Source organism: Macaca mulatta, chromosome 11 (assembly GCF_049350105.2).
Source record: "Macaca mulatta isolate MMU2019108-1 chromosome 11, T2T-MMU8v2.0, whole genome shotgun sequence".
Taxonomy (NCBI): domain Eukaryota; kingdom Metazoa; phylum Chordata; class Mammalia; order Primates; family Cercopithecidae; genus Macaca; species Macaca mulatta.
Genome location: NC_133416.1, coordinates 20,717,652 through 20,741,215, shown reverse-complemented (window position 1 = coordinate 20,741,215; position 23,564 = coordinate 20,717,652). Strand labels below are relative to the sequence as shown.

At 33.1% G+C, this 23,564-nt stretch overlaps 1 protein-coding gene and 1 long non-coding RNA gene across 10 annotated transcripts in view; one reads left to right on the top strand and one right to left on the bottom strand.

Annotated features, from left to right (window-relative positions):
* The window catches only part of PIK3C2G (phosphatidylinositol-4-phosphate 3-kinase catalytic subunit type 2 gamma), a 423,460-nt gene that overhangs the window by 371,304 nt on the left and 28,592 nt on the right, over positions 1 to 23,564 (bottom strand). For 5 of the 9 annotated variants that reach the window (XM_028829284.2, XM_028829283.2, XM_015151210.3 and 2 more), the window contains 4 exons: positions 13,374 to 14,129; positions 9,214 to 9,296; positions 5,113 to 5,270; positions 2,121 to 2,235 (listed from right to left, as the gene is read on the bottom strand). In XM_028829284.2, coding sequence (XP_028685117.2) covers positions 2,121 to 2,235; positions 5,113 to 5,270; positions 9,214 to 9,296; positions 13,374 to 14,051 — 1,034 coding nt within the window. In that variant the 5' untranslated portion in view covers positions 14,052 to 14,129. The remainder of the gene's footprint in view (positions 1 to 2,120; positions 2,236 to 5,112; positions 5,271 to 9,213; positions 9,297 to 13,373; positions 14,130 to 23,564) is intronic. The other 4 variants (XM_028829285.2, XM_077953131.1, XM_077953132.1 and 1 more) reach the window with 1 other exon arrangement.
* The window catches only part of LOC144332681 (uncharacterized), a 60,980-nt gene that overhangs the window by 16,311 nt on the left and 21,105 nt on the right, over positions 1 to 23,564 (top strand). Inside the window, exon 2 of the long non-coding RNA XR_013400651.1 lies at positions 6,284 to 6,381. This is a non-coding gene — a long non-coding RNA (uncharacterized LOC144332681). The remainder of the gene's footprint in view (positions 1 to 6,283; positions 6,382 to 23,564) is intronic.

Here is a 23,564-nt window from a genome sequence, read left to right as displayed (position 1 = left end):
CAATATAACACTGCTATGTTTGTAGTCATATGTTTCATGATCTATTTGACCATTATGTTGAAGTATTATCAGAAAATTAGCATTTTCCCCAGCCAAATACTCCAAAGGAAGTATAATTCTATAAGTTTTAGAGTCTAAATTTTTACTTACTGCACCGTTGTTAACGTATTACATGCTACCTGTGTTCTCTGTATAAAGTAGAACTTTATGAACAGATTTCCAAGTCTTTAAGGACACATATTTTAGACAAATTACATAGGAATACACTAAAAGTAATATTTGAATGATTAATATATATTCCTTTAGATACTAGAAAAAACAGTAATAAATATTCTGCACATTAAAATAAGTTCTATCAATACAAGTAGCCTATTACTCTTAAATAATATGCAAATCCTTGATATACACAAATGGTTCAATGTCCATTAGGGAATAAATGACTATATTTAACATACATTAACATTTGGCAACTTTTCTATCTTAATAAAACCCAATTAAAGAAATTTTAATATGATTAAATGACTATGAAAACATTAAAATATACATTTATCAGTTAAATATTGAGCCATCTATTTATGAATAATTTACCTATTTAAAACAGTGATTAAATCAAGGTGTATACATTTTCTCCACATTATACTTTTCCAAATTTCTGTCTCTTTAATACAATTGCTTTCTGTATGATATTTCCTACTGCTAAAACTTAATGCAAGTATTTGACAATGTTTTGCTCTTTGGATCTAATGTTTTGGCACCAAGAGAAGTCCAGATGTACATGTGGAAAACTGCACATTCAAAAGATGAGTTTTAATGAGTAATCAATATAAGGTTAAATTTACTAAAATACTTTCCTGTGCTCATTGGATTTACTGTCAAAATCATATGTTGGGAGAAGGTAGCAGACCAGTGACTGAGTGTGTTAATAAGTTCAAATAAAAAAGGAAAAGGGAATATCCGTGAACTTAGTGCAACAAAATATATGTAATTTCATATAAATATTTATTTTTTATTATGTATCATTATTATAAAATAATAATTATAAAAATGTTATTGAAATATTTTAATATATTTTGTTATTAAAATAATAAAATATTATTTTTCCCACAATAAAGAAAATCATTAGTCTTAAAAGATGTTCACTGTTAACATTGCACAATAAACAACTGGATTTACTAATAAGAATGTCATCAAATTTATCAAACTTCCCAAAAGATAATTTCAAGCACATTCATGATGGAACAATGACAATGAAAATTTCAAAAGAAATATGTTTTTACTTCCATGAGATGGTTTTCAATCTTTAGATACTTGTACAGATGCAAAGGAGATATATAAATAGGAATCTATGTATTAAATATTTCAGTGTTTAACACTTTACTGTTTAGAATAACTATGCAATATCAGCAGAGAAATATTTATTTTCTTAAAGCTGTATTATCTGCTCAAGGCTGGTCTGTAGGAATTTCAGGCAAATAGTTATTTTGGTAAACTAAAAGATGATGTTTTTTATCAAATAAGTATTTGAAGTTGATATACATGAGAACAGACTTTTCCAATTGTTTTTAATGAGCTGCCTCAACAAAGAAATGGTGTTTTAGAACTAACTCTTCTATAAAAAGTAAGTGATAACGCTTATACTTAAGGCCCCTGTGATTTTAAAAAATCAGTATTTAATCAACATACAAGTATTATTCTAACCAAAAAAGTACTTATCACCAAAGAATTTACTTACTTAGCTGTGATCAGTTCTAATAAGCTTTATTACAGGTAGGATGAGCAACTTGTCCTAGTTTGGGACTTTACTGGTTTCAAAGCTGAAATTCCCACATCCTGAGAACTACCTCAATCCTAAGCAACCTGGAATGGTTGGTCACCCTAGTCACAGGTCATTTAAATATTTGTTTTCATAAATAGTCATAAAATAAAATAAAGTCAAGAATAAGACTGTTAATATGATTTAGAAAATTTCAAATTCACTGCAAAGGGGGTAAAATTGATGTAATTATGCTGATTATAAGACTATAATGTCTGCGTAACGTCTGTTTAAAACAAAACCAAAAACAAGTGGTAACTTAATATTTACAGATTATAACATAATCAAAATTGTATAAAATACTTACTTTTGTAAAAATTCTTCAGAGCCACATACATTTAGAATATGATCTTTGGGCAGTAACTGGTCATTTGTACAAAAATGCAGAATTTCTGCAATTAGATCTTTGACGAGATAGTTAGCTAAAGACAAAGAGGAATAATAAAAGTCAATAAAAGTGTATCATACTGACCAAGAAAAGTTTTTGAGCACAAAATATGACCAACACAGTACAAAGGATTGTAACTGTCCAGCTTCATCAAGGGGAATTAAACTGAGATTCATCTCACTTATCAGTTTGGTTAGATTTAAAGATATTTGGGGAAAATGTTGATTGCAATTCCTTTGATCAGTTCTGTATTCATGTAATATAACAAAGCTAGGTATTGTGTTTCTCATGTTAAAACCCTTGGTACACTGTAGTTCTGCATCAAAATCTACTGCAATTTCTCTTAGGGACTTGAGAAATACACTCAGGAACTTGAGTATAGCCAGGCAAAAGTTCCAGGGGGTTCTTTATTCTTTCCATTTTTCAACCTAAGTGAGATGTATTGCTCCTTCGTAGGGTATCAGCATGATAAAAGGATTCTGAATTAACTGGAATATTCTCAGGGCATTTATACTAGTTAATATTCATATTCATGCCATGACATTAAGACAGTTCTGTGATGATTGAGATGTTCTTATCAATGTTCTGTCACTGAGACATGGAAATAATACAGACTTTTCATTTTTTAGTTGATCTATGTGAATAAGTTATTTCGCTTTTTTGACCTAGTTTCCTCATCTGTTAAATAGGGTTTATAATAGCACAATTCATTTTCCTCAAGATTCTGGTGCGAAGCTATCATAAAAAAAAATAGACAAATATGGTCAGTAAATTTAAAAGTGTTATGCAGGTTATATTCACTCTGGAATATAATGCTAGTATTAATATTAATAATAGCTATATTTTACTGAGCAATTACTCTATTAAGTTCTTTACATGTAATTTCTTGATTATTGTACCTTTTATATAGGTATTATATCCCAAGTTTCAAAGATGAATTGACGGATTTTCAGGAAAGCTATGCAATTTTGTAGAGATTACACAGTTAGTGTTAAGTATCACACTTAAACAATATTGGTTTACTGCAAGGTCTGTGCCCCTAATGACTCCAAGTCTCCACAATTGGTTGTTCTCTAGACTCTAAGCAAGATCAGTCAGACTCCAAAGCCACCGTTGGTTCTTATTCCTTTCCCATGTAGTAATTACTCAAGGTTCTATCTTGAACAGCTATATTGTAGAAACTTTAATGAATATCTGCTCTCTCTCTCTCTCCACCTTTTTCTTTGGAACTCAAAATGTAGACATGCTATAGAGTAAAGTCATTTGTCTTTGCATGTTCACATACCATAATCTCCCCTTTTAAGCTCTTACATGAACATGCTATTTAATAGTGGCCAGCAACTGAAGACAACATGACCCAACCTTTGGTCTTTCTGACTGGATCAAAGTGCAGCACCATTGATCTTGGCTGAATAATCAGAATCTGGCTTTTAGGAACTGGCAGCTGGATCCCACAGAGATACTGAACTGTCTGTAGATAGCTAGCCTAGTAGCTTGGCTTCCCACTTGTTTTGTATAAGCAAAGGAAATGAGTGACCAGAGAGTGACAGACATATGAGAAGCAATTATATGAAATGAAATAAGATGCATACAGGAATTTTGGGCTGCTTGGTTATTTGTGTTTTTCATATATTCCTAATTGGCTGCTGAAATTCATACATTTGAATTCTACAATAAATCCATATATATATATGTATATATATATTTTTTTTAATGAAGTTTCGCTCTTGTTGCCCAGGCTGGAGTACAATGGTGCGATCTCGGCTCACCACAACCTCCACCTCCTGGGTTCAAGCGATTCTCCTGCCTCAGCTCCCTTAGTAGCTGGGATTACACACATGTGCCAGCACGCCCGGCGAATTTTTTGTATTTTTAATAGAGACAGGGTATCTCCATGTTGGTCAGGCTGATCTCAAACTCCCAACCCCAGATGATCCGGCTGCCTCGCCCTCCCAAAGTGCTGGGATTACAGGCATGAACCATTGTGCCCAGCCCCTATATTCTTTAAAAACTTTTTTTTTTTTTTTTTTTGATTAAGCTAGCAGGAATTGGTTTCTTTTCATTTCAAACCAAGAGGGTCTTGAATAATATACCAATATAATACTGCTATGTTTGTAGTCATCTGCATTAGCTCAGAACCTTGAATACAGTAAGAAAGAAGCACAATAATAACAGTAATTAATAAATAAAAGAAAATATTTAATGGATCATTATGTGTCAGGAAATAGTTTCCTGTTAATATGTAGAAACTCACTTAATAGCAATCTAAATGTTTAAAGAGCTAATACTGTTTTTCAGATTAGTGAACTATAACAATGAAGTAAGATACTAAATAACTTTACAGATATTCTAAAACTTTAGAAAAGTAAAAATCCTTAGGCAAATTTGATAAAATATAAATTCCTGGGTTTCATCCCCAGAGACTGAATCAATAGGTTTGCTAATTCTGATGGAGGTATGTTACACCATGCTACTAGTTTCCTCATTATGGAAATAGAGATTCTGTGTAACAATGTCTATTCTACCTCACAATTTATTTATATTTCAAGGAAATATTTGTTCCTACTAGAAAGAAGCAGCCATTTTTACTTTAATACCATCTTTATCTAGAATCTCTTTGAAATTCATTTTTTTAATATATTAAAAACCTGCTATACTTGCTATTAAGCATTTTATAGCAGGAAGACAAAATATTGTGGGGTGAGCTATGTGAAGATACTTCTTGAAGAAAATAGTTCTGCTTTCCTCCCTTAAATATTAACAAAAGGCTCCCTGATGTTTTCTTCTTATTTTGCTTCAGGGGAAAACAGTAGCTAATATTATTTTTAAATCATTTCAGACTTTGAATTCAAGGCTACGTAGCCAGTACCAGCTTTGTAGAGATTTGTAGACTATTTGCAAAGTTGCTTACCACATGGCATAAAATGAAGAGGTTGTGTTGAGTTATCAATAAAAATATGTATATTAAACTTGGTCTTAGAAAAGAGCTGATACGGAAATGCTGTAGTAGTGCTCCAGATCTTCCCAGAATTGAAATTAATGTCAGCTGCATGGTATCTTTCTCTGATTCTGAAAAATACATGTTAAGAAAAATACTTAGGACAAGACCTGCAAGACACAGTTTAAAACATATTGCCCACAATATAATCATAAGAAACTTCCTGTAGTGTTTTGCTATAAAAGACTTAAAACATGAAAGGAATCAGTAATTGATTTGTGGTGCAGTGCATCTAGCTAGTCCAGATTGGTAGAGATTGCAATTATACCAAAAACAAGCGTAAAGGACTGTTCCTTAGGCTTTCCCAGGAGCATCTCATTTGAAATAATTAAGAATTCACTGTCATAACATGAAACGTGAGGATTCACTCTGAATATTATTACTTGCTTCATTTACATTGCTTTTAATGCCAGAGTTCTTCCTTTAGATTTCTTCCACGCCTAATTTTGTCAAGCTGCAAGTCACTCATTTTGATTTAGAAATTTTGGCAAATAAATTCTCTTGTTCTTGTCAAGTTTGTAAACACTATTCTTGTCTCTCCATTTTCTTTAAAATTTTTAGATACTACACAACTACTTGAATTTTACACAAATATTAGAGCCTAAAAGTAATTCTTATATTCTGAACAATTACACATAAATGAGTCAAAGAATTGCAAAAACAGTTTACCCTTGGAGCCAGACGCCTTGACTTTGGATCCTGGCACTTTTATTTAGTAACGTTATGGCCAGAGGCAAGTTATTTGACAAGTTTTTTTGCACAAGTGATGATATTAATATCTACCTCAAAGGTACTGAGGTAGATGTTAATATCTACATCAAAGGTTTTCTATTACAATAGAAAAGACGTGTAAAAGATTTACAGATTGTAAAGCAATATACACATGTAAAGTATAATGTCACTGTATGTTACCATGGCTTGATTCTCTGTGATCAATGTTTTATGCCCACATGTAGAATATAACATGAAGATATTTTCAAGTAGCTATTTAAAATGTTTCTGAGGGTGAATATGAAATCTTGTGGTTTTTTTTATGTTAACTATGCTGACATCTAAACTTCATGGTTCTCTTCCTAAATTGCAGAAACTGCAGTTAATTTTGCATGAACCTAATAGCTATTTGTGGAGCACCAATGCTTTATTCTGTGGAAACATCTTCTCCATGAGGGGCCTGGCAAATGGGTAAGGAAATACACATTCATCCAATGGCCTGGCATGCATCTGTATCCACTTGTGTTCTGGATCCCATCCCTTAGTTTCTGATTCAGTAGATCTGCAGAGGGTCTCCCAGACTTGTCCTACTAACAATTTCCCAAGTAAGCTGCGGCTGTTGCTGCTCTGAAACTGCAGTTTGAGAGCCACTGCTCAGAATGAGGACATGGGCCACTCTTCATTGTTATACTCTACCATTAAGGTCTAGAGTCCAGTTAGGGATTGAGGAGCCTTATGAATTGCATTTATCACATAATAAGACACTTCTCAATGCGTCCATGATTTCAGCTTCTACCATTTTAAGAAATTAAATTTAAAACACAAATTCATGATTCATTCTCTCCTAAACCTTTGCTGAGCATCTACCATGGGCCAGAAACTTCTTTCATATGCTATGGCATGTTATCATATTTGTTACAAGAATATGGCATTTTTTATTTGAAAGATGTGGCTTTAAAGTATGTTACAATGAGAAATCAAAGTTTTGGAGACCCTCTTTTGAAACAGCTCTCAAATTCCATTTGATCTTCTTTTGAATTAAGGGTGCTTGCCACATAGTAGGTCCTCAAACATACTTATTTTTGAGTAAATATCCTGTTGTGAACAAAATAATTATGCATGTATACATTTAATCATTTTATAAATATTTGCCAGCAAACTATTGAAAACAAAGAAAGAGTGTGTGACTATAACTTATGGCTTCTTTTCACTACTGTAAAGTTATTGTTTGGTGTATATTTTAGTTTTCATGACTATTATGAAATAAATTATTTAGAAAAATTATATTAAAGAGCTTGGAAAGTACACTATAAATCATTGGAAAATCATCACATAAGGTATTTTGATGTCACTACTGCATCCACAAAAATATTTCATCTAAGAATATGAAATTGAGTTTTAAAAAAGAGAGTTGCTGGAGGAGCTAATAATGTGGTCTGTGAGTAGCGTTATTCACAAGAGTGATCTTAAAGTATTAAGACAGTTCTTTGCCATGCTTAGAAGGTAAAGTAAAAGTTAACTATATTTTAGACGTAAAGTAGCAAGTTTCTAGCTATGCTTATCATATTGTGACAGCGAGTAGCTTATTCCTGAAAGAATAAATATTGATAACATTAAAGATCCTAATTTAGGAATCCTAAGTACTATTTCGAATTTTTTTCCCTTAAACTAGAGCAAGAAGTTAATTAAAGATTGAACATTTCCGTGAACTTGAGGTGATTTGTTTTTGCAAATTTGAGGTGAATGTTTTGTATCTTTGTGTGTAAGCCTTTCAATCCTTCTCATGGTTATAGGTTTTATGAGGCAGGGACCTTGCTTTTTTGTTTACTTGTTTATTTTAAATATGAGTATCTCCCATGCATGAGCTAGTTATTAGACAATGAAATAGACTTTAAATTAATGACTAAATAAATGATTCAAACATTTAATTTCAAATAATCATGTGGTAGAAAGTGAAAGCTTATAAAACTGTATAGTTATATTTCAGACAACAACCAAAACTGAGTTAAAACCAAATAATTAAAATATGAATGCCTTAGTTTTTCTTCTTTTTTTTTTTTTTTTGATATGGAGTTTCCCTCTTGTCACCCAGGCTAGAGTACAATAGCGCGATCTCAGCTCACTGCAACCTCCACCTCCCAGGTTCAAGTGATTCCCCTGCCTCAGCCTCCCGAGTAGCTGGGATTACAGTCTCCTGTCACCACACCTGGCTAATTTTTATATTTTTAGTAGAGACGAAGTTTCATTCACCATGTTGGCCAGGCTGGTCTCGAACTCCTGACTTCAAGTGATCCACCCACCTGGGCCTCCCAAAGTGCTGGGATTACAGGCAGGAGCCACCATGCCCGGCCTTTTATTTTTCTTTTTTGAGACAGGGTCTCACTCTGTCGCCCAGGCTGGCGTTCAATGATGTGACAGCTCACTGCAAGCTCCACATCCTGGGTTCAAGTGGTTGTCCTGACTCAGCCTCCCAAGTATCTGGTGTTACAGGTGCATGTCACCACACCTAGCAATTTTTTTTTCTTTTATATTTTTGGCAGAGACAGGGTCTCACCACTTTGGCTAGGGTGGTCTTGAGCTCCTGGCCTCCAGTGATCCACCTGTCTTGGCCTCCCAAAGTTCTGGGATTATACGTGTGAGCCACTGTGCCTGGCCGAATGCATTAGTTTTTCAAAACTTTCAGAAACCTTAGCAACAGAAGAGGTAGAACTATATAAATTTTAATTGCTAATAAGAAATTGGCCTTAAAAAAGGTGTCTATGTTTATATCATAAATTCATCTTTAGATTAACAAAATACCAGTGATTTTTTTGGAATATCTGCTAGTGATCAAATTCATTTCTCAATGAATTAACACACACACATTTATTCAATATTCTGCCAATCCACTCAAGATAAGATTGAACGATGATGATTCTACATAGACTGCCCCAGGTAGGGAGGATAAATTTATGTTAATTTGGGGGTTAGCCAGAGGTGTTAGTCACTTATATCATTAAACAACAACAAAAAAATTCATTGCAAACCAAACCACCAACAAACAAGTGCACGTCTGAATTTATAAAACATTTAACTTTAACCAAATTTTTAAGAGAAAAACATCTATTTGACTATAAACAACAAAAACATTAACAGAAGTTGATTAATGAACTAATTTGTCAAAAATTTGTGTGTGTGTGTGTGTGTTCTGGAATTACAGGACTTTGACTTTTATATGCTAAATTAATCAGTTCAGTGATGTCAAAATACACAAATTTATTTAGGCACAAAAATTTCAAAGTTTAATGAAATACCAATACTCACTTTTTTACGTTGTTGCAAAAAGAGGCCAGACTCGTATTACTGCCTTGAGGTACTTCCACTAGCTGAATGGAGCAACCTATTGACTTAAAATTAAAACTACTAAATTAATATAATTTGGTGAAGAGAAAATATTAAATAATTCTACAGTTTTATCCTGTTTTGAAGTTTCATTCAGATTTCATTTTAAAATTTTTTTTAGATTTTTAAAAATTGAAGTAATATTTACATATAGAAAAATGCATAGATCTTAAGTATATAATTTGAGTTTTGTAGAAGGCATAAAACTGTGCTATCAATACCCCAATGACAATATAGAACATTTCTTTCATTTTAGAAAATGTCCCCATATCTTTTTTTATATAAATCTGCATATCTATTTGGTAACTATTGTTATTCAGATTTCTATCACCATAAATAAGGTATATGCGGTATTTTATTTGCAGCTTCTATGTAATGATACACATATTTTAAAATTATTTCTGCTATCACACATATCAGTAGTTTATCATTGTTATTGCTGATTAGTAGTATTCCATTGTGTGACTGTTCCACAATTTGTTTAGTCATCTTCCTATTAATGAACCTCTGGGTTGGTTTTAGCTTTCTGGTATTGTAAAGAAAACTATTAATGCTCATATACAAGTAAATATGTGAATGCATGCTTCATTTCTTGGGAATATATACATGAATAGCTTGGGAATATATGAATGAATAACTTGGTCAGAGAGCGCATGTAGGATTAAAGAAACCATTCTTGCCTTATGCATTTTAAAACTCTGTTATTAGGTATGTACACATTTCAATTTATTATCTCTTCCTGATTGACCATTTTAGCATTACAAAATGATCCCTTTTTTCTCAGCCCTGAAATAATATTTTTGATATTAATAATCATGCAAGCATTTTTTCCTGATTGAATGTTAAGTCTTTTTGTTTCTTTTACTTTCAATCTATCTCTGCCTTTGTTTCTTGTGTCCCTCGTAGACAGTAATTGAGTCCTTCCTTTTTTTAATCTCATTTGTCAATTCCTGCCTTTTGTTTGGAATGTTTATTCTATTTACATTTTGTAATTTATGGAAATTGTTAGATTTAAGACTGTCTTACTTATATTTGTTTCTAATTGTCTTTTCTATTTTATTCTGTTCTTCTATTTCTCCTGACATGTTTATTTTATTTTATTCTTCTGCTGCATTTTTAGATTTTCTTCTTCTTCTTTTTTTTTATAATTCATGGTACTAGCTCTAGGAATTACAATATACACTCTTAACATATATCAGTTTACTTGGAGTTACTACTGTAACCATTGCATTTAACATGTATGAATTTACATAGCAAAATAACATTTAACCCCCTTCCACCCATTATGTTATTATTGCCGAATAGTTTTTTATTCACATACACAATAAATCCTACAATAGCATGCTATTGTATTGCTTTAGTACATTGCCTTTCAAAAAATTTAAAGTAGTCATTTGTATTATTCAACTACTATTTCTATCATTCTTCACTCTTTCTTAGATTCCATCTGGTGTCATTTTCCTTGTACCGGAAGTATTTAATTTGGCATTCTCATGTGTCTGCTAGCTAACTAATTTCTTTCAACATTTGTTTATGGTAATGTCTTTATTTTGTTTTTGGATTTGAAACTTATACTCAGTGGATATTTAGTATGTTTTATTTTCTTTCAAAGATTTAAAAATGTCATTCTATTGTCTCTGGCTTCCATTGTTTCGAGTGAGAAGTTTCCTTTTATTCACATTGTTGTCCCACTGTGTAAAATCTTTTCTTCCCTTTTTGCCCCCTTCCATAATTTTCTCTTTTAATTTTTAGATGTTTGAGTATAAAATGTCTATATGTGGCTGTCTTTGCATTTATTCTATTTGGGTTGTGGTGAGCTTCTTAGATCTGTAATTTGATATTTTCTATCAAATTTGAATAATTTCCTGACCATTATTTCTTCAAATTAATTTTGCTCCCTATTTTTGTTTCCTCTTGTTAGCATTCCAGTTGTCCACATATTATGCTTCTTGTCTCATAAGTCTCTGAATCCCTGCTCATATTTATATGATCTCTGTGTTTTCTCTACTTCAGTTTGGATAATTTCTGCTGTTTTGCTTTCAAATTATTATTTTTCACCTGTTCTTTCCTATCTGTTGTTAAGCACATCGAGTAACTTTTTTATTGCATATATTTTGTTTCCAGCACTGGACTTGGCCTTTGTTTTTGTGTGTTTGTTTCTTGATGTTTCTAATTTCCTGCTGAGCTCATCATTGGGCTAGCCATTATGAACATCTTTATCTACTTGAACATACTTTTAATAACCAATTTAAAGTCCCCATCTGTTAATTCCAACATCTGGATTATCTCAGAGGCTCTTTTGACTGATAGAGTTATTTTCTTGAGCGAGAGCCAAAATTCCCTGCTTCTTTACATATCTATGCATTTTTTATTTTATGTTGAATATTGTAGATGGCTCATGATGAATCATCATTAATTTATTTTTCATTGGCAGGTAGTTAAAATCCTTCTTGTCTTGTTTGCCTTATTACTCTGATTTTTGGTTGTTGTTAGGCCACATCTATTTTGGTTAATGTAGCATTCATTTTAGAGCATGAGTTTTACTCTGAAGACATGGCTTTGTAGCTTCATTTGAATGCCTGAAGTGCTCATATCAGTCTCTTCTCTAATTTGGCCCAAATTTCTGCCTTGTAATTTCAAGTCTGTGTAATTAACACAATCCCATCCAATTCTCAGTCAAAAGCTGACATTATCTACTAAGCCTTGCAAGCATATCCTAATATTGGCCAAGCAGTAAGTCCTCTCTATACTTCTGACCCATACCCATTTCATAGCTACCTCTTCTGTAGCACTCTGCTTGTCAAATCATAGCTGCTTCTGCAACTTGGAACTGCAGGCTCTGCCTTCGCAGTCAGTGATAGTGCTGCTCAGACTGGGCTCCACCAGCCTGCACAGCAGCATGAAATTGCCCTCAGGCACAGACTGAGATGATCACAGGGCTCACTTTTCTCAAGGATTTATGTTCTGTACTGCCTATTCAACACCTTCAATCAACTGCTTCATTTATTTCGTCTAACTGTATAGTTGTTTTTAGGAGTAGGGAAAGTTTAGTAGTTGTTACACTATTGTGATCAGAACTAAACAGCCCCAAGATTTACTGAATTTTAATTTAGATATTTTGAGGTGCTACCTCTTTTGCAAGTGAATTCGAATGAAATAGAATTAGATGTTTCTTTTCCTATGCACTTATTCCACCTGTTATTTTACTATGTTGCCATTATTTGTTTGCAAGTTAACATGAGCAATATGCTATTCCTGAATTCAGGCATCATATCTTTTCTTCTTTGCATTACTCTGGATAGCATATCACAATATATTTTAAGGATTTTAAAAATAGTTGTTGTATTAAATAAAGAACCCATCTGCCTCACCCAGGAAACTACAGCTGCAATAATGTTTCTCCTTTTTTAAATCAGAAATAAATATTATTTACTTCTGATTTTACTTGTGTCTAGACTCAAGCAGAGAAACAGAGAAGTGTTCAAATACAGAAAAAAGCTCTGGTTACTAAAATGATTGGAAAGTTAGTAATAAAAGCATTAAGATGAGTCACACAATGAATACTTAATTTCCTACCTTTGGAATGATCTCGATAGAAGTTGCCTGCTAATCATATAAATTAGGAGACTCTGAGTAAAGGGGCATTTTTTCCTACCAATAATGATATAAAGTTCCAAATCATTACAATGTGACTTAAAATATAAATGTAATGAAACGTATTTGTATTTGTGTATGTGCATTAAACAAAAAATAGAAAATACTATCAGTTAAACCTTCAACTCTGCTATTTTTATCAATGAAATGAAAGTACCATAATTAAAACCAAATAAAATTTTATAATAGTTTTGATGAAACTGGAACTGGAACCTTATAGATGATATTTTTAAAAATTTATTTCCCCTTTTCTCAGAAAAAAATCTTTAATACAAGAACACATCATTTCTGAAAATATTTTTTTTCAAAAGTAATATGAATAGGTTTCCCTATTTAAGGTTAGTTACCTTCATTACCAAATTAACACAATACATTATTGAATGATTCTTTCAGATTCATATTTTTAGATTGACATGTATTACACATACCTCTATGTTCTTCTGCCATGTACTTTCCCCCATCCCGGGTTGAAGAGAGCCTTTCAAAAGCATCAAAGAGGGTTCCACAATGTTCACATGTCCACTCCTTTTATTCTCTTCTTTGGGCATGAAGTCAGTTGAGAAGGACGAATTTGTAGGAGGAATGCTGCTTTCAAATCCTATAGGGTAGTTACGGTTTTCATTTTCTAATTCTTTCTGTAGATTAATTTTATCCAAACTTGTGAATGATGGAGCTAAAATATTGAATCTGGAATCATCAGCACCATGATGTTTTCCTCTGGGGCTTCCCCAGGGGCATTCTTTATTCATATTTTGAGGTTTTGGTAACACAGAAGGACTAAAACCAATTGCTGGTGCTTTTCTAACTTGATGCCAGGAGAGTTCACGGCTTTTAGAAGTGAATTCATTCAAGGATATTTGGTGTGCTTCGTTTAATGAATGCCCTTTTGAGTCCCATTTTGGTGCAATAGGCACAAAAAAGGTGTCTTCATCAATTTCACTCTCGTAGTGTGGAATTTTGCCACTGATCTCATCTACTATCTGATCAAAACCCAGACTGACTTGGCTAGAAGAATGGGGTTGATTTACAAAGAGAAATTCTTGGTGTTCATACTGCTTTTCATGTGATTCATTGGGATTTGGATCTGTTTGCCAAGAATATGCCATTTTTTATTTTATGTAACTGAGAGGGTTGACTCTGCTCCAAATATCTCCTTGATAATACAAAAGAAGATAGAAATTTTCCTAGAAAAAAGCATAAAATGAAAGAAAAAGTATTTAATTTGAAAGAAAAGAGCTTGTAAGACAGATATAGGATAAATAACTATAAACAAGTGTTTTGTGGGCTTTTTTTTTTAGCAAGTGAAATAATTCCTTAAGTACTATAAAACTCTATCTGGTCTTACAACATTATGAGTCTGAAAGGAAAGTATTGACTGGGTAGACTGATAAAACTCCTGTGATAGAAAAATAAGTTCACCTCAATTATAATGAAAGTTTCATGAACCTATTCAAAGTCAATATTCCCCTTTTTCTATTAAATATCCACTTATCATTTGAGTACAGAGGGAAATCTATAAGCATGTTGGCATGCTAAAGTCTCTTTCTTATTAGCTAAACAGTCTCTTCTTGACCAGCAATTACCCCGTCCATAGACATAGTTTTAACTCTTTTCTATCCACCACAACAAATCACCTTAATATGGTTAGCTAGACATTTTCCTTTTCCCCAAAAAACCCTAAATAATTGCAAAGCCTTTTATACTTCCCTAAAACTACTAACATTAAGTTCATCAATTGACTTCATGTTAGTAAATTCAAAAGACAGTTTTCAGTCCTTTTTGAATTTATCTCTTCACAGGATTTGATACCATTCACCATACTTGTAATTTCTTGCTTTCTTACTTTGGCTTTTCATGACACTGAACTTTCTGAGTCTTTCCGTGTTTTTGTTTTTGTTTTTTTTTTTCCTATTATGCATTTTCCATCATATCCTTGTGAGAGCTTTTTTTCTTCCCTATTATTCTTTTATAGTAAATTATTTCATACCTCCTGTGGTTTAAATTACTATCCTATCCATTTGTCAATGACTTTAACCTTGGCCACTCTTCTTATTACTTAATCAATAGCTCCATTTGGATATCTTTTAAGTCTCCAAATGAAAGTCCAAAACTAATCATAATTCACCCAAGAATCTGCTCTTATTACAGTGTTCTATGGGGCAACAAAATGACACAATTATTCACGCAGTTGCTCAAACCAGAAACCAGAGTTTCACCTTTGAATCCTTTCTCATCTTTCTTCTTCTATATCCAATAATCCACCAGTCCTTGTAGGGTGTACTACAGAAATACATCTTGAATCTCTCTTCCCCTCTCTATCACTACCATAGTCCTCATTTAAAGCTTTCATATTTTCACTTGAAATATTGTATTGACTCTGGGACTCCTTTTCCATTTTCTGCAATTCATTTTTGTGCCCTATACAGTAATCCAATTATGTATGTTTTATTTAAGACATTAACCAAATATCGCCACTGGTTATAGTTTTTCAGTGGTTCCTTATTATCTCAGGATAACGTTTATTAATTCCTCAGTTGACTTGGAAGTTCCTTAATGATACGTGACACTGCACACTGTCTAGGTTCCCCTTATGCTACTCAGTTTCATTCTCTCCTTTTCATCATCCTGGCCTTCTGGCTCCTCAAAAGGGCTTCATTTTTGATAACTGACATTTTCCAGGGTGTTATCCTGGACACTCATCCTACTTCTTGCCTTGCTAATTCTTTTTCATTATTTAGGATTTAATTGAAATATTAGTTCTTCAAAGAAACCTTCTGAATGCCCTGGGAAGGTAAAACTACTGTATATTTTCTACAGTTTACACTTCTCATTGGGACTAATAATTACACCTGTAATTACATATGTACCATTTCACCTTTCCATTAGATCAGCAGACCACATTTGTTATTGGTTTTTCTTACTTACAACTCAGTGCCTCGTCTATTGCTTCACTCAGAGTAGATGCTCTTTTGTTGACCATATTATTTAACAAATTTTTTAAAACTACAGTTAAGTTAGGAAAAAAATGAAATTGTGAAGTATTTGCTTCACTTTGATGGATTTATTAATTCTCTTGACAATTATGTGTGCATGTGGTAAAGACAAAAACAATTTTAAAGGATAATTCTGGTAATGATTATCAAACATTTCTCTATCAATCTTTTTTGCAATGCAATTTGATTTTTATTATATTGGCATTTAAATTTTTTTGAAAATCATAATCACCTAAGGAATAAATGAATTAGATTTATTATACTTTATATATTCAGTAAAGTAATTGAACTAACTGATAAATTTGGGAAAGATTTTCAAGAGATGTATGTAAATGGTGTATATAATAAAGTGTTAACCAGAAAATGAATCTCAAAATATTATTTAACGCTATTATAAGAATTCATGAGTCACATAGCTATATCATTATCTACCTGAAACGCCCTTTTCAGGAATGGCAATTTTTCTCTTGATGTTTCTAGTATAAGCTATGTTTCATTGGAGCAAATTGTACTCCTTTAACCATCTGTCATGGAACTCAGAATTTGTCAGCAGATGTGACTTTAATTTTGACAACAACACTTAATATTCTGTTCTGCTCTTTCTTAGCTTGACTTGCTCCTTGTAGTTTATTATGGTAAATGTAGCTACATTAAAGTGACTTCTACAATTTTTGATGTTTTCAAAACCTTGAGTTTTTTTAATTTTATGGAGTCACAGGAAGGTCTTTAAATAAGGTATCAGTGGTCTGATGGAGCAATTAAAGATTCCTTTAGGCTGGACCATCTTGTTATTGTTAATGATATCTAACAGTTTTTGAGCACCTACTCTGTGCTAATGCTTTATATATGTAGACATTTATATGTTTTAACATGTTTATTTCTCACTTCAATCTGTCAGATATATAATATTATTACTACCACTGAGCAAATAAACGGAGGAACAAAAAAGTGTATTAACTTATCTAAGATTTGAGTTTATGTTTACAGATTTATTATAAACAAGGATTAAAGGAGGCACATGAGTGAACATGACATACTAGTATAACATGTAGAGCATGCCTGGATTTTGGCCCTGAAACAGAGTATTCACTCAACTCAACTATCTCCACTAAAAAGGGTTAAAAACTTTTTAATTTTTATTAATAACAACATTTTTTTTCAAGTACTTCTCACAGCAAGCTTGAAATGGGTTAGAAGCCTGTCTGAAAAATTTCATTATCATGAGATAAAGGAGAATGAGAAATATCTTTTCATATTGAAAATGTAATAAAAAACACAACCTCTTCCAGATCCATTTCTTAATATTAAATTTGGTTGTTTTAAGAAATTTCTAATAATTTTCAATCTTTTATGTACCATCATATTCTAGAAGCTACAATATTTCTTAGTTTATAAACCAACAAACAAAAATGTTATTTAGTTCCAGCCAATAAATGTTTGCATTTTCCGTTATGAAGTAATGTATAAAATAATTAAAAGTCATACACTTTGACTTTGAAACAGACTACACGTGTAGTTTAAGAGCAATTGTGACATATTTGAGAAGGCATGTCTAAGAGTCCCTGATTTAAGTAAGTCTGCAGAACTACAGAAAATGTATTTCATAGACAAAACTGTGTCCCCTCAAATATTCTCATGTTTTGATCCCTGGAACCTGTGACCACGGTAAGTTACCTGGCAAAGAGGATTTAAGAATGCAGATGAAATTAAGTTTCCTAATTAGCTTACCTTAAAATAGAAAGATTATCTGACTGGACCCAGTGTAATCACAAAGATCCTTAAAATGGGAGAAGGAGAGAAGAGATCAGACTGCTGTGATATGAGGATTGAATCCACTTTGCTGGCTTTTAAGATGAAGAAAGGGGCCACATGGCTAGAAATATAAGACGTCTCTAGAAGCTGGAATGGTCAAGGGATCTCTCCCTTGGAGCCTCCAGGAAGGAATACAGCCCTGATGAAATCTTGATCTTAGCACAATGGGACCCATGTTGGACTTCTGACTTACAGAACCGAAACGTAATAAATGGGTTGCTTTAAGCCACAAAGTTTGTTATAATTTGTTACAGCAGCAATAGAAAAGAAATATATAAACTGAAAGGTATTTCCTAAATTAACTGGAAAATCAGAGACTAGAATAAGTATAGAAGACCACACAAAAAAACAGCTCTCTGTTATTGGTTGTAAAGTTCAGCTCAATTCAAACAGTGATATTTGAAAGGTGGTATTATTAATGACAACTCCTTAGTGTACTACAATTGCTTATAACCTTGTATTCAGTTCAACTTGCAAGAGGTCAGTTTCTGTTGAGGATTACTTACTTATCTGGCTTCAAAGAGAAAGTACAGACAAAAATTCGGCACCTATCAAGAAAAGGACAGCCTCTGCCAGCTGCTTCTATTTTTTAAATCTACAAAGGTGTAAATATCATTCAAACAACTCCAATGTTCAGAATAGGAACAAAAATGTTTATTTTACAAAAGAACAACAAAAAAGGAACCTTTCTGAGAATGTTTGTTCTTGATCCAAAAAGTCCTGCCCATATTACTAAGAATATCTACAGGAGGAAGATGTGAGAAGTATAGAAGAAATAAATTATGGGATTAAATAAAAATGATCTTTATTTCAGATAACAAATTTTAGGAATATAAAATTTACCAGTGTTTTAATTTATGTAAATATCATGGGAGATAGAGATTGTGCCAAGACAGGATGTGTCAATGTTTAATGAGCTAAACCACCTGTATTTTTAGTGAGGTGGAAGGGAAGTCTTTAACTATGGCTGCTGACCTGGTTACTGAGAAGGCTCTGAGCTGGAAGGATATTCTGAAATTCCCAAGTTTCTCTTCAACTGCTCAACCAATTCCCAAGTATCTCCTCACTTGCTGAACCAAGTGTATGTATTACACAGACACACACACAGAAAATAATATTTTAGCAAGACATAAATCTGATCTTTCTCAGTTCAATTTGGTGTATAGAGAAGACAATAACCAGATAGATAGACAGATGATAGATAGATAGATAGATAGATAGATAGATAGATAGATAGATAGATTTATCTTTTATTATTTACATTATCTCACCTTTTTCATTTCTAATTTGGAATTGAGTGATAAGGCAAACATTTTATTATTTATGTAAGCTCTGATACTATTTTTATTTAAGTGAAGACAAGAGTTGCTTGAGGAAAACTAATCTTTACAATCTTGATTAGCTGCCCTTTTATGCGAACAACTGACGTTTTCTTATTCACATATAATCTGATAGAAGCTTCACTTCCCATTAAACTGCCTAAAGATTCTTGCATATGGAAAATTCAAAGCTGTCATTTATTCTCATTTTTGAGAGATACTGACTTGAATGAATACATTTATTTATTCACACACCTATTACTCATTTGCACATTTGTTTATTCAGTAGCTGTTTTTAAGTATATATGTCAAGCATCGTACAGAGCACTTGGAATACAAAAATGAATACAAAAAATATAAAATACAGCTCTGGCTTTCAAGTAGGTCATAGACACAAATTTATATTATTGTACAATATAGGAATCACTTTAATAGACACAGGCTCCATTTTATTTGTAGGATTTTATATAGAATATTATTAAGCTTATTTTGCCTTGGAAAAAGCAAAAATAAAATTCATGAAGAACATATCTGAGGTTTGTATGTTGGGTATGTTTTTGTTTAGAATGTGCAATATGTCAAATATAATTTTGTGCAGGACATTAGACCTGGTTTCAAGAATGTTTTGATTCCTAAGCATTGTTAAACTTTCAACGTTAAATATAATAAAGCAGTTGAATCAGTAATTCATTCAATGCCTCTGAGTGTGTCTTAGGAGTAAATAAGACAATAAAAAGTTAGCCTCCTATTTTCACATAACAACTTTGGGGTAAATGATTTGTAGGAATAAAGCTTGCTTCAGGGAAAGACATGGAGAGTGAAGGAAACCCACAGACTGAATGCTGATAGCCCTTAAAATATGACACTCGCTATGGGGGCTGCATAAGTACAACCTAGTGGCATTTGAGGAAGAAACAATGATTCAATTATTTTCAGACAAATCTAACCTGAAGAGAATTCCAGGACAATGAGAAGGTTTACTGATCAGAAGATGTAGCTGCTGTTTGCTTTGTCTACTGCAACAAATATGCAGATCCCCTTCCTCTGTTTAAATCTTGTTTTACTGAGTGTTCTCTTAGTAATGACTGAGAGGATTGGAAAATTATTTTCAATAATTTATTTGCTGCTCAGAGAATTTTTTTACATTAAAACTGTAAGCAGTGTCATTAGGAAAAGAAGATTTCAGTGTGTCAAAGTGAGTGGGGTAAGATTTCAAGAATAGAAGATTCCTAAGCTAACTTGAAGGAAGTAGTTTTTCTGACAGATTGAGAAGAGGAAGAGGAGGTTCTTAAATTGGTTTCCATACAGAGGATATCAATTTGGCAGTCAAGTCAAAAACAAGAAGGAAGAAAAACAGGAGTAAGAAAAATAGAAGATAGGCCAGGCGTGGAGGCTCACGACTATAATCCCAGCACTTTGGGAGGCCGAGGTGGGTGGATCACGAGGTCAGGAGTTTGAAGCCAGCCTGGCCAACATGGTGAAACCCTGTCCCTATTAAAAATACACAAAATTAGCAGGGTGTGGTGGTGCACGCCTGTAATCCCAGCTACTTGGGAGGCTGAGGCAGGATAATTGCTTGAAACTGGAAGGCAGAGGTTGCAGTGAATGGAGATCACGTCACTGCACTCCAGCCTGGGCAACAAGAGCAAAACTCTATCTCAAAAATAAATAAATAGGATTAAAAGATGTGCAATATAAAAGGAGAAAGATGAAGTGAATGAAGACAGGTGAAGACATGAGAAGGCACTTTGTTACAAAGTATTAGGTCATGAGTCACAGCAGTGAAAAAGACCAAAATAGTCTTGTAATCTTATGGGAAGGAAAATTGTCACCAGACTTTTTGGCAGCAACACCTTGTGACAGAAGCAAATAATATGATATATTTTAGATATTCAAGAAAAGAAAATTGAACCAAGGACATAAACTGACTTCAAAATTAAAGCTTCTCATGCTGTCATGGCTCCGGAACTGAGGAAACATGCAGGAACTCAGGAAATATTGTTCTTATGGACTTTTATTAATAAATACTGCAGAATAAGCTTCAGACACTCAAAATGACAGAGATATATCAACATAAAGGCTGTTGGTGAGAATTAAATATATAACATGTTTTCTTAGAGACCTCAGACAGATGAGGGACATATTGAAGACAGTTTAATATGGCTATCTGAACTGACAACATAGACACAGTTCAACTTTAGTAAAAGGTGGAGGACATGAAAATAATGTATGCATTTTTAAGAAAACTTTTTATTAATCATATAAGTGACTGTATTAGAATTTTTATCCTAATAATATTTTGTGTATAATGCTGGATTTTAAAAATGAGTAATTCTAGCATCCCCAGAGTCTCTCTCTGTCTCTCTCTCTCTCTCTCTGTGTGTGTGTGTGTGTGTGTGTGTGTATGTGTGTGTTTGTGTGTGTCATTTCTTATAACTTCGTTCCTTGGAAGGCCTAGAAGTAACGTTCATTTCAGTACAATGAGCATTCCTCACATTCAGATTGTGGTACTCAAACATCATTACCTACTAAAAGAAAGCAAGGTTGCTTGGTGGACCAGTTGACTTCAGGTTTGGGCAGATAATGTATACAATGAGCTGGGATGTCCTGTGACTCTAGTGAGTAAGAAAGACATCAAAGAATATGAGGGTAAATCAATAGAACCTGTGAGCTAACTCAAAGAGGCTCTTACTGGCTAATATCAAATATGTTTATATCCATGAATTCACATGACACACGTTCATGCACAATGAATTAATTGTCTTTGTACAATGCAGGGTTAATAAACAATCAAACATTTATTTTGTTATAGCTAAAATAAAGCTGTCATTGGATAAATAAGTAATAGATGAGGCAAAGTTTCTCTTTGTAGAAGAGAAATCAATAAATGAAGAAAGTGATGAAATTGCATTATCAATATTTTACAGCAACTAATGAATTATAAAAACTAGGCATCAAGCATTGGTGACTGCTAATATCACAAAAAGAGAGGCAGCCAGGTGTTTTGTGCTTCCTGATAAAGAATTCAAAACTACCATGAAGAAATCTTGCCAAAAATTCTAACTTGAATATATTTGATTAAGCCTCTAGATTTAATTACCAATGCCCAGGAAATATAGAGGGCAGAGACATGTTAAACTAAATCAGGTGGAAATCTGTACAGAAAAAATAATATGGTTTCTTTAACAAGTAAATTTCTAGAAAAAAATAAATGGAGCAGAAATACATTAATTTAAAAATACTTTAAAATATCTACTCTCCAAATAAGGGAAAATAAAGCCATGCAATTTAGGAATAAACACTTGCTTGAAGAAATTATATAGAAAAGTACAGAAATGATGTCAGAAGAGTGTTTACCCTTGGGGAGAGAAAGGGCATTGTGTTTGGGAGAGTAAGCAGGGCTTTCTGGACATTAGGAAATTTCTAGACATGGGAGGTGATTACAAGGTTGTTCAATTTCTAATAGCACATTAAGCTGTACCTTTATTTTGTGTAGTTGCGAATATCATCAATTTAAAAAGTATTAGGTAGCATGATTCATTGGATGTATGAAACTGAAGGACTTGTACAAAATCTACATGAAGATGCTGAATAAGCAGTTGTTACATGTGGGTCTTGAATTGAGGTGACATATCTTATGGTTTATTCCATAAGCCTCTTTTAAAGAAGGTTAAGAGATTAAGAAGAGATATCAATATGAGAATAAAATCTCAGTATAAGAGACAATCAGTATATAACGATGGATGGACCCCAACGAGAAAAGTACAGAATAGTCTGAGAGGTAGGAGAAAAATAATAAGCCACTGCCATCTCACTTTGTCCACTTGTGGTCCTGGTAAGAGGAAAATAAGTGAAAAGCAAGCTGCTTCTTTTTAAGGACCTGACTGAGAACTGCAGATATCACTTCTTCTCACATCTCATTGCCCTGAATGTATAACAACAGGAAGGCTGGAAATGCAGTCTCTTATTTTGTTTGCCATGGGCCTAGGGAAAAACATGAGTATTTTATTACTAAAAGGAATAAATGACCTTGTTTAGAAAAATCATGATTGAATGACTTTGAAGTTCTCTGGGAAGGCTGGAGTTAGTGTGTGAAATGAAAATGCTGAGCCGAGTGTAACTAGCAGAAAAGTCTCTAAGAGACGTGGAGGAACAAGGTCAGAGGAGGTCAGCAAGTAGAAGACACACGGGGCAGTAGAGAAGGATGTCTGGGGAGTGTAAGGAGTGGAATTTTATACTGTGTTGAAAAGGAGTGGCCTGGTAGTCAACAGTCATTTAGAAGAATGTGGGCCTGTCTCCTATTCCTTGGTATGTGAGGCATGGGACAATGAAGAGCTTCCACTAGAGTGTTGCAAAAGAACAGAGTCCTAAGGGAGAATCAAGTCTTCCTTACAAAAACAGTGTAAAGGAAGCCTAAAAAAATATCAGCAAAACATCTTGCATGGATTACATCTCAAGTGAAAGAATGTGTCCCACTGTGTATTTTTCAAATTGA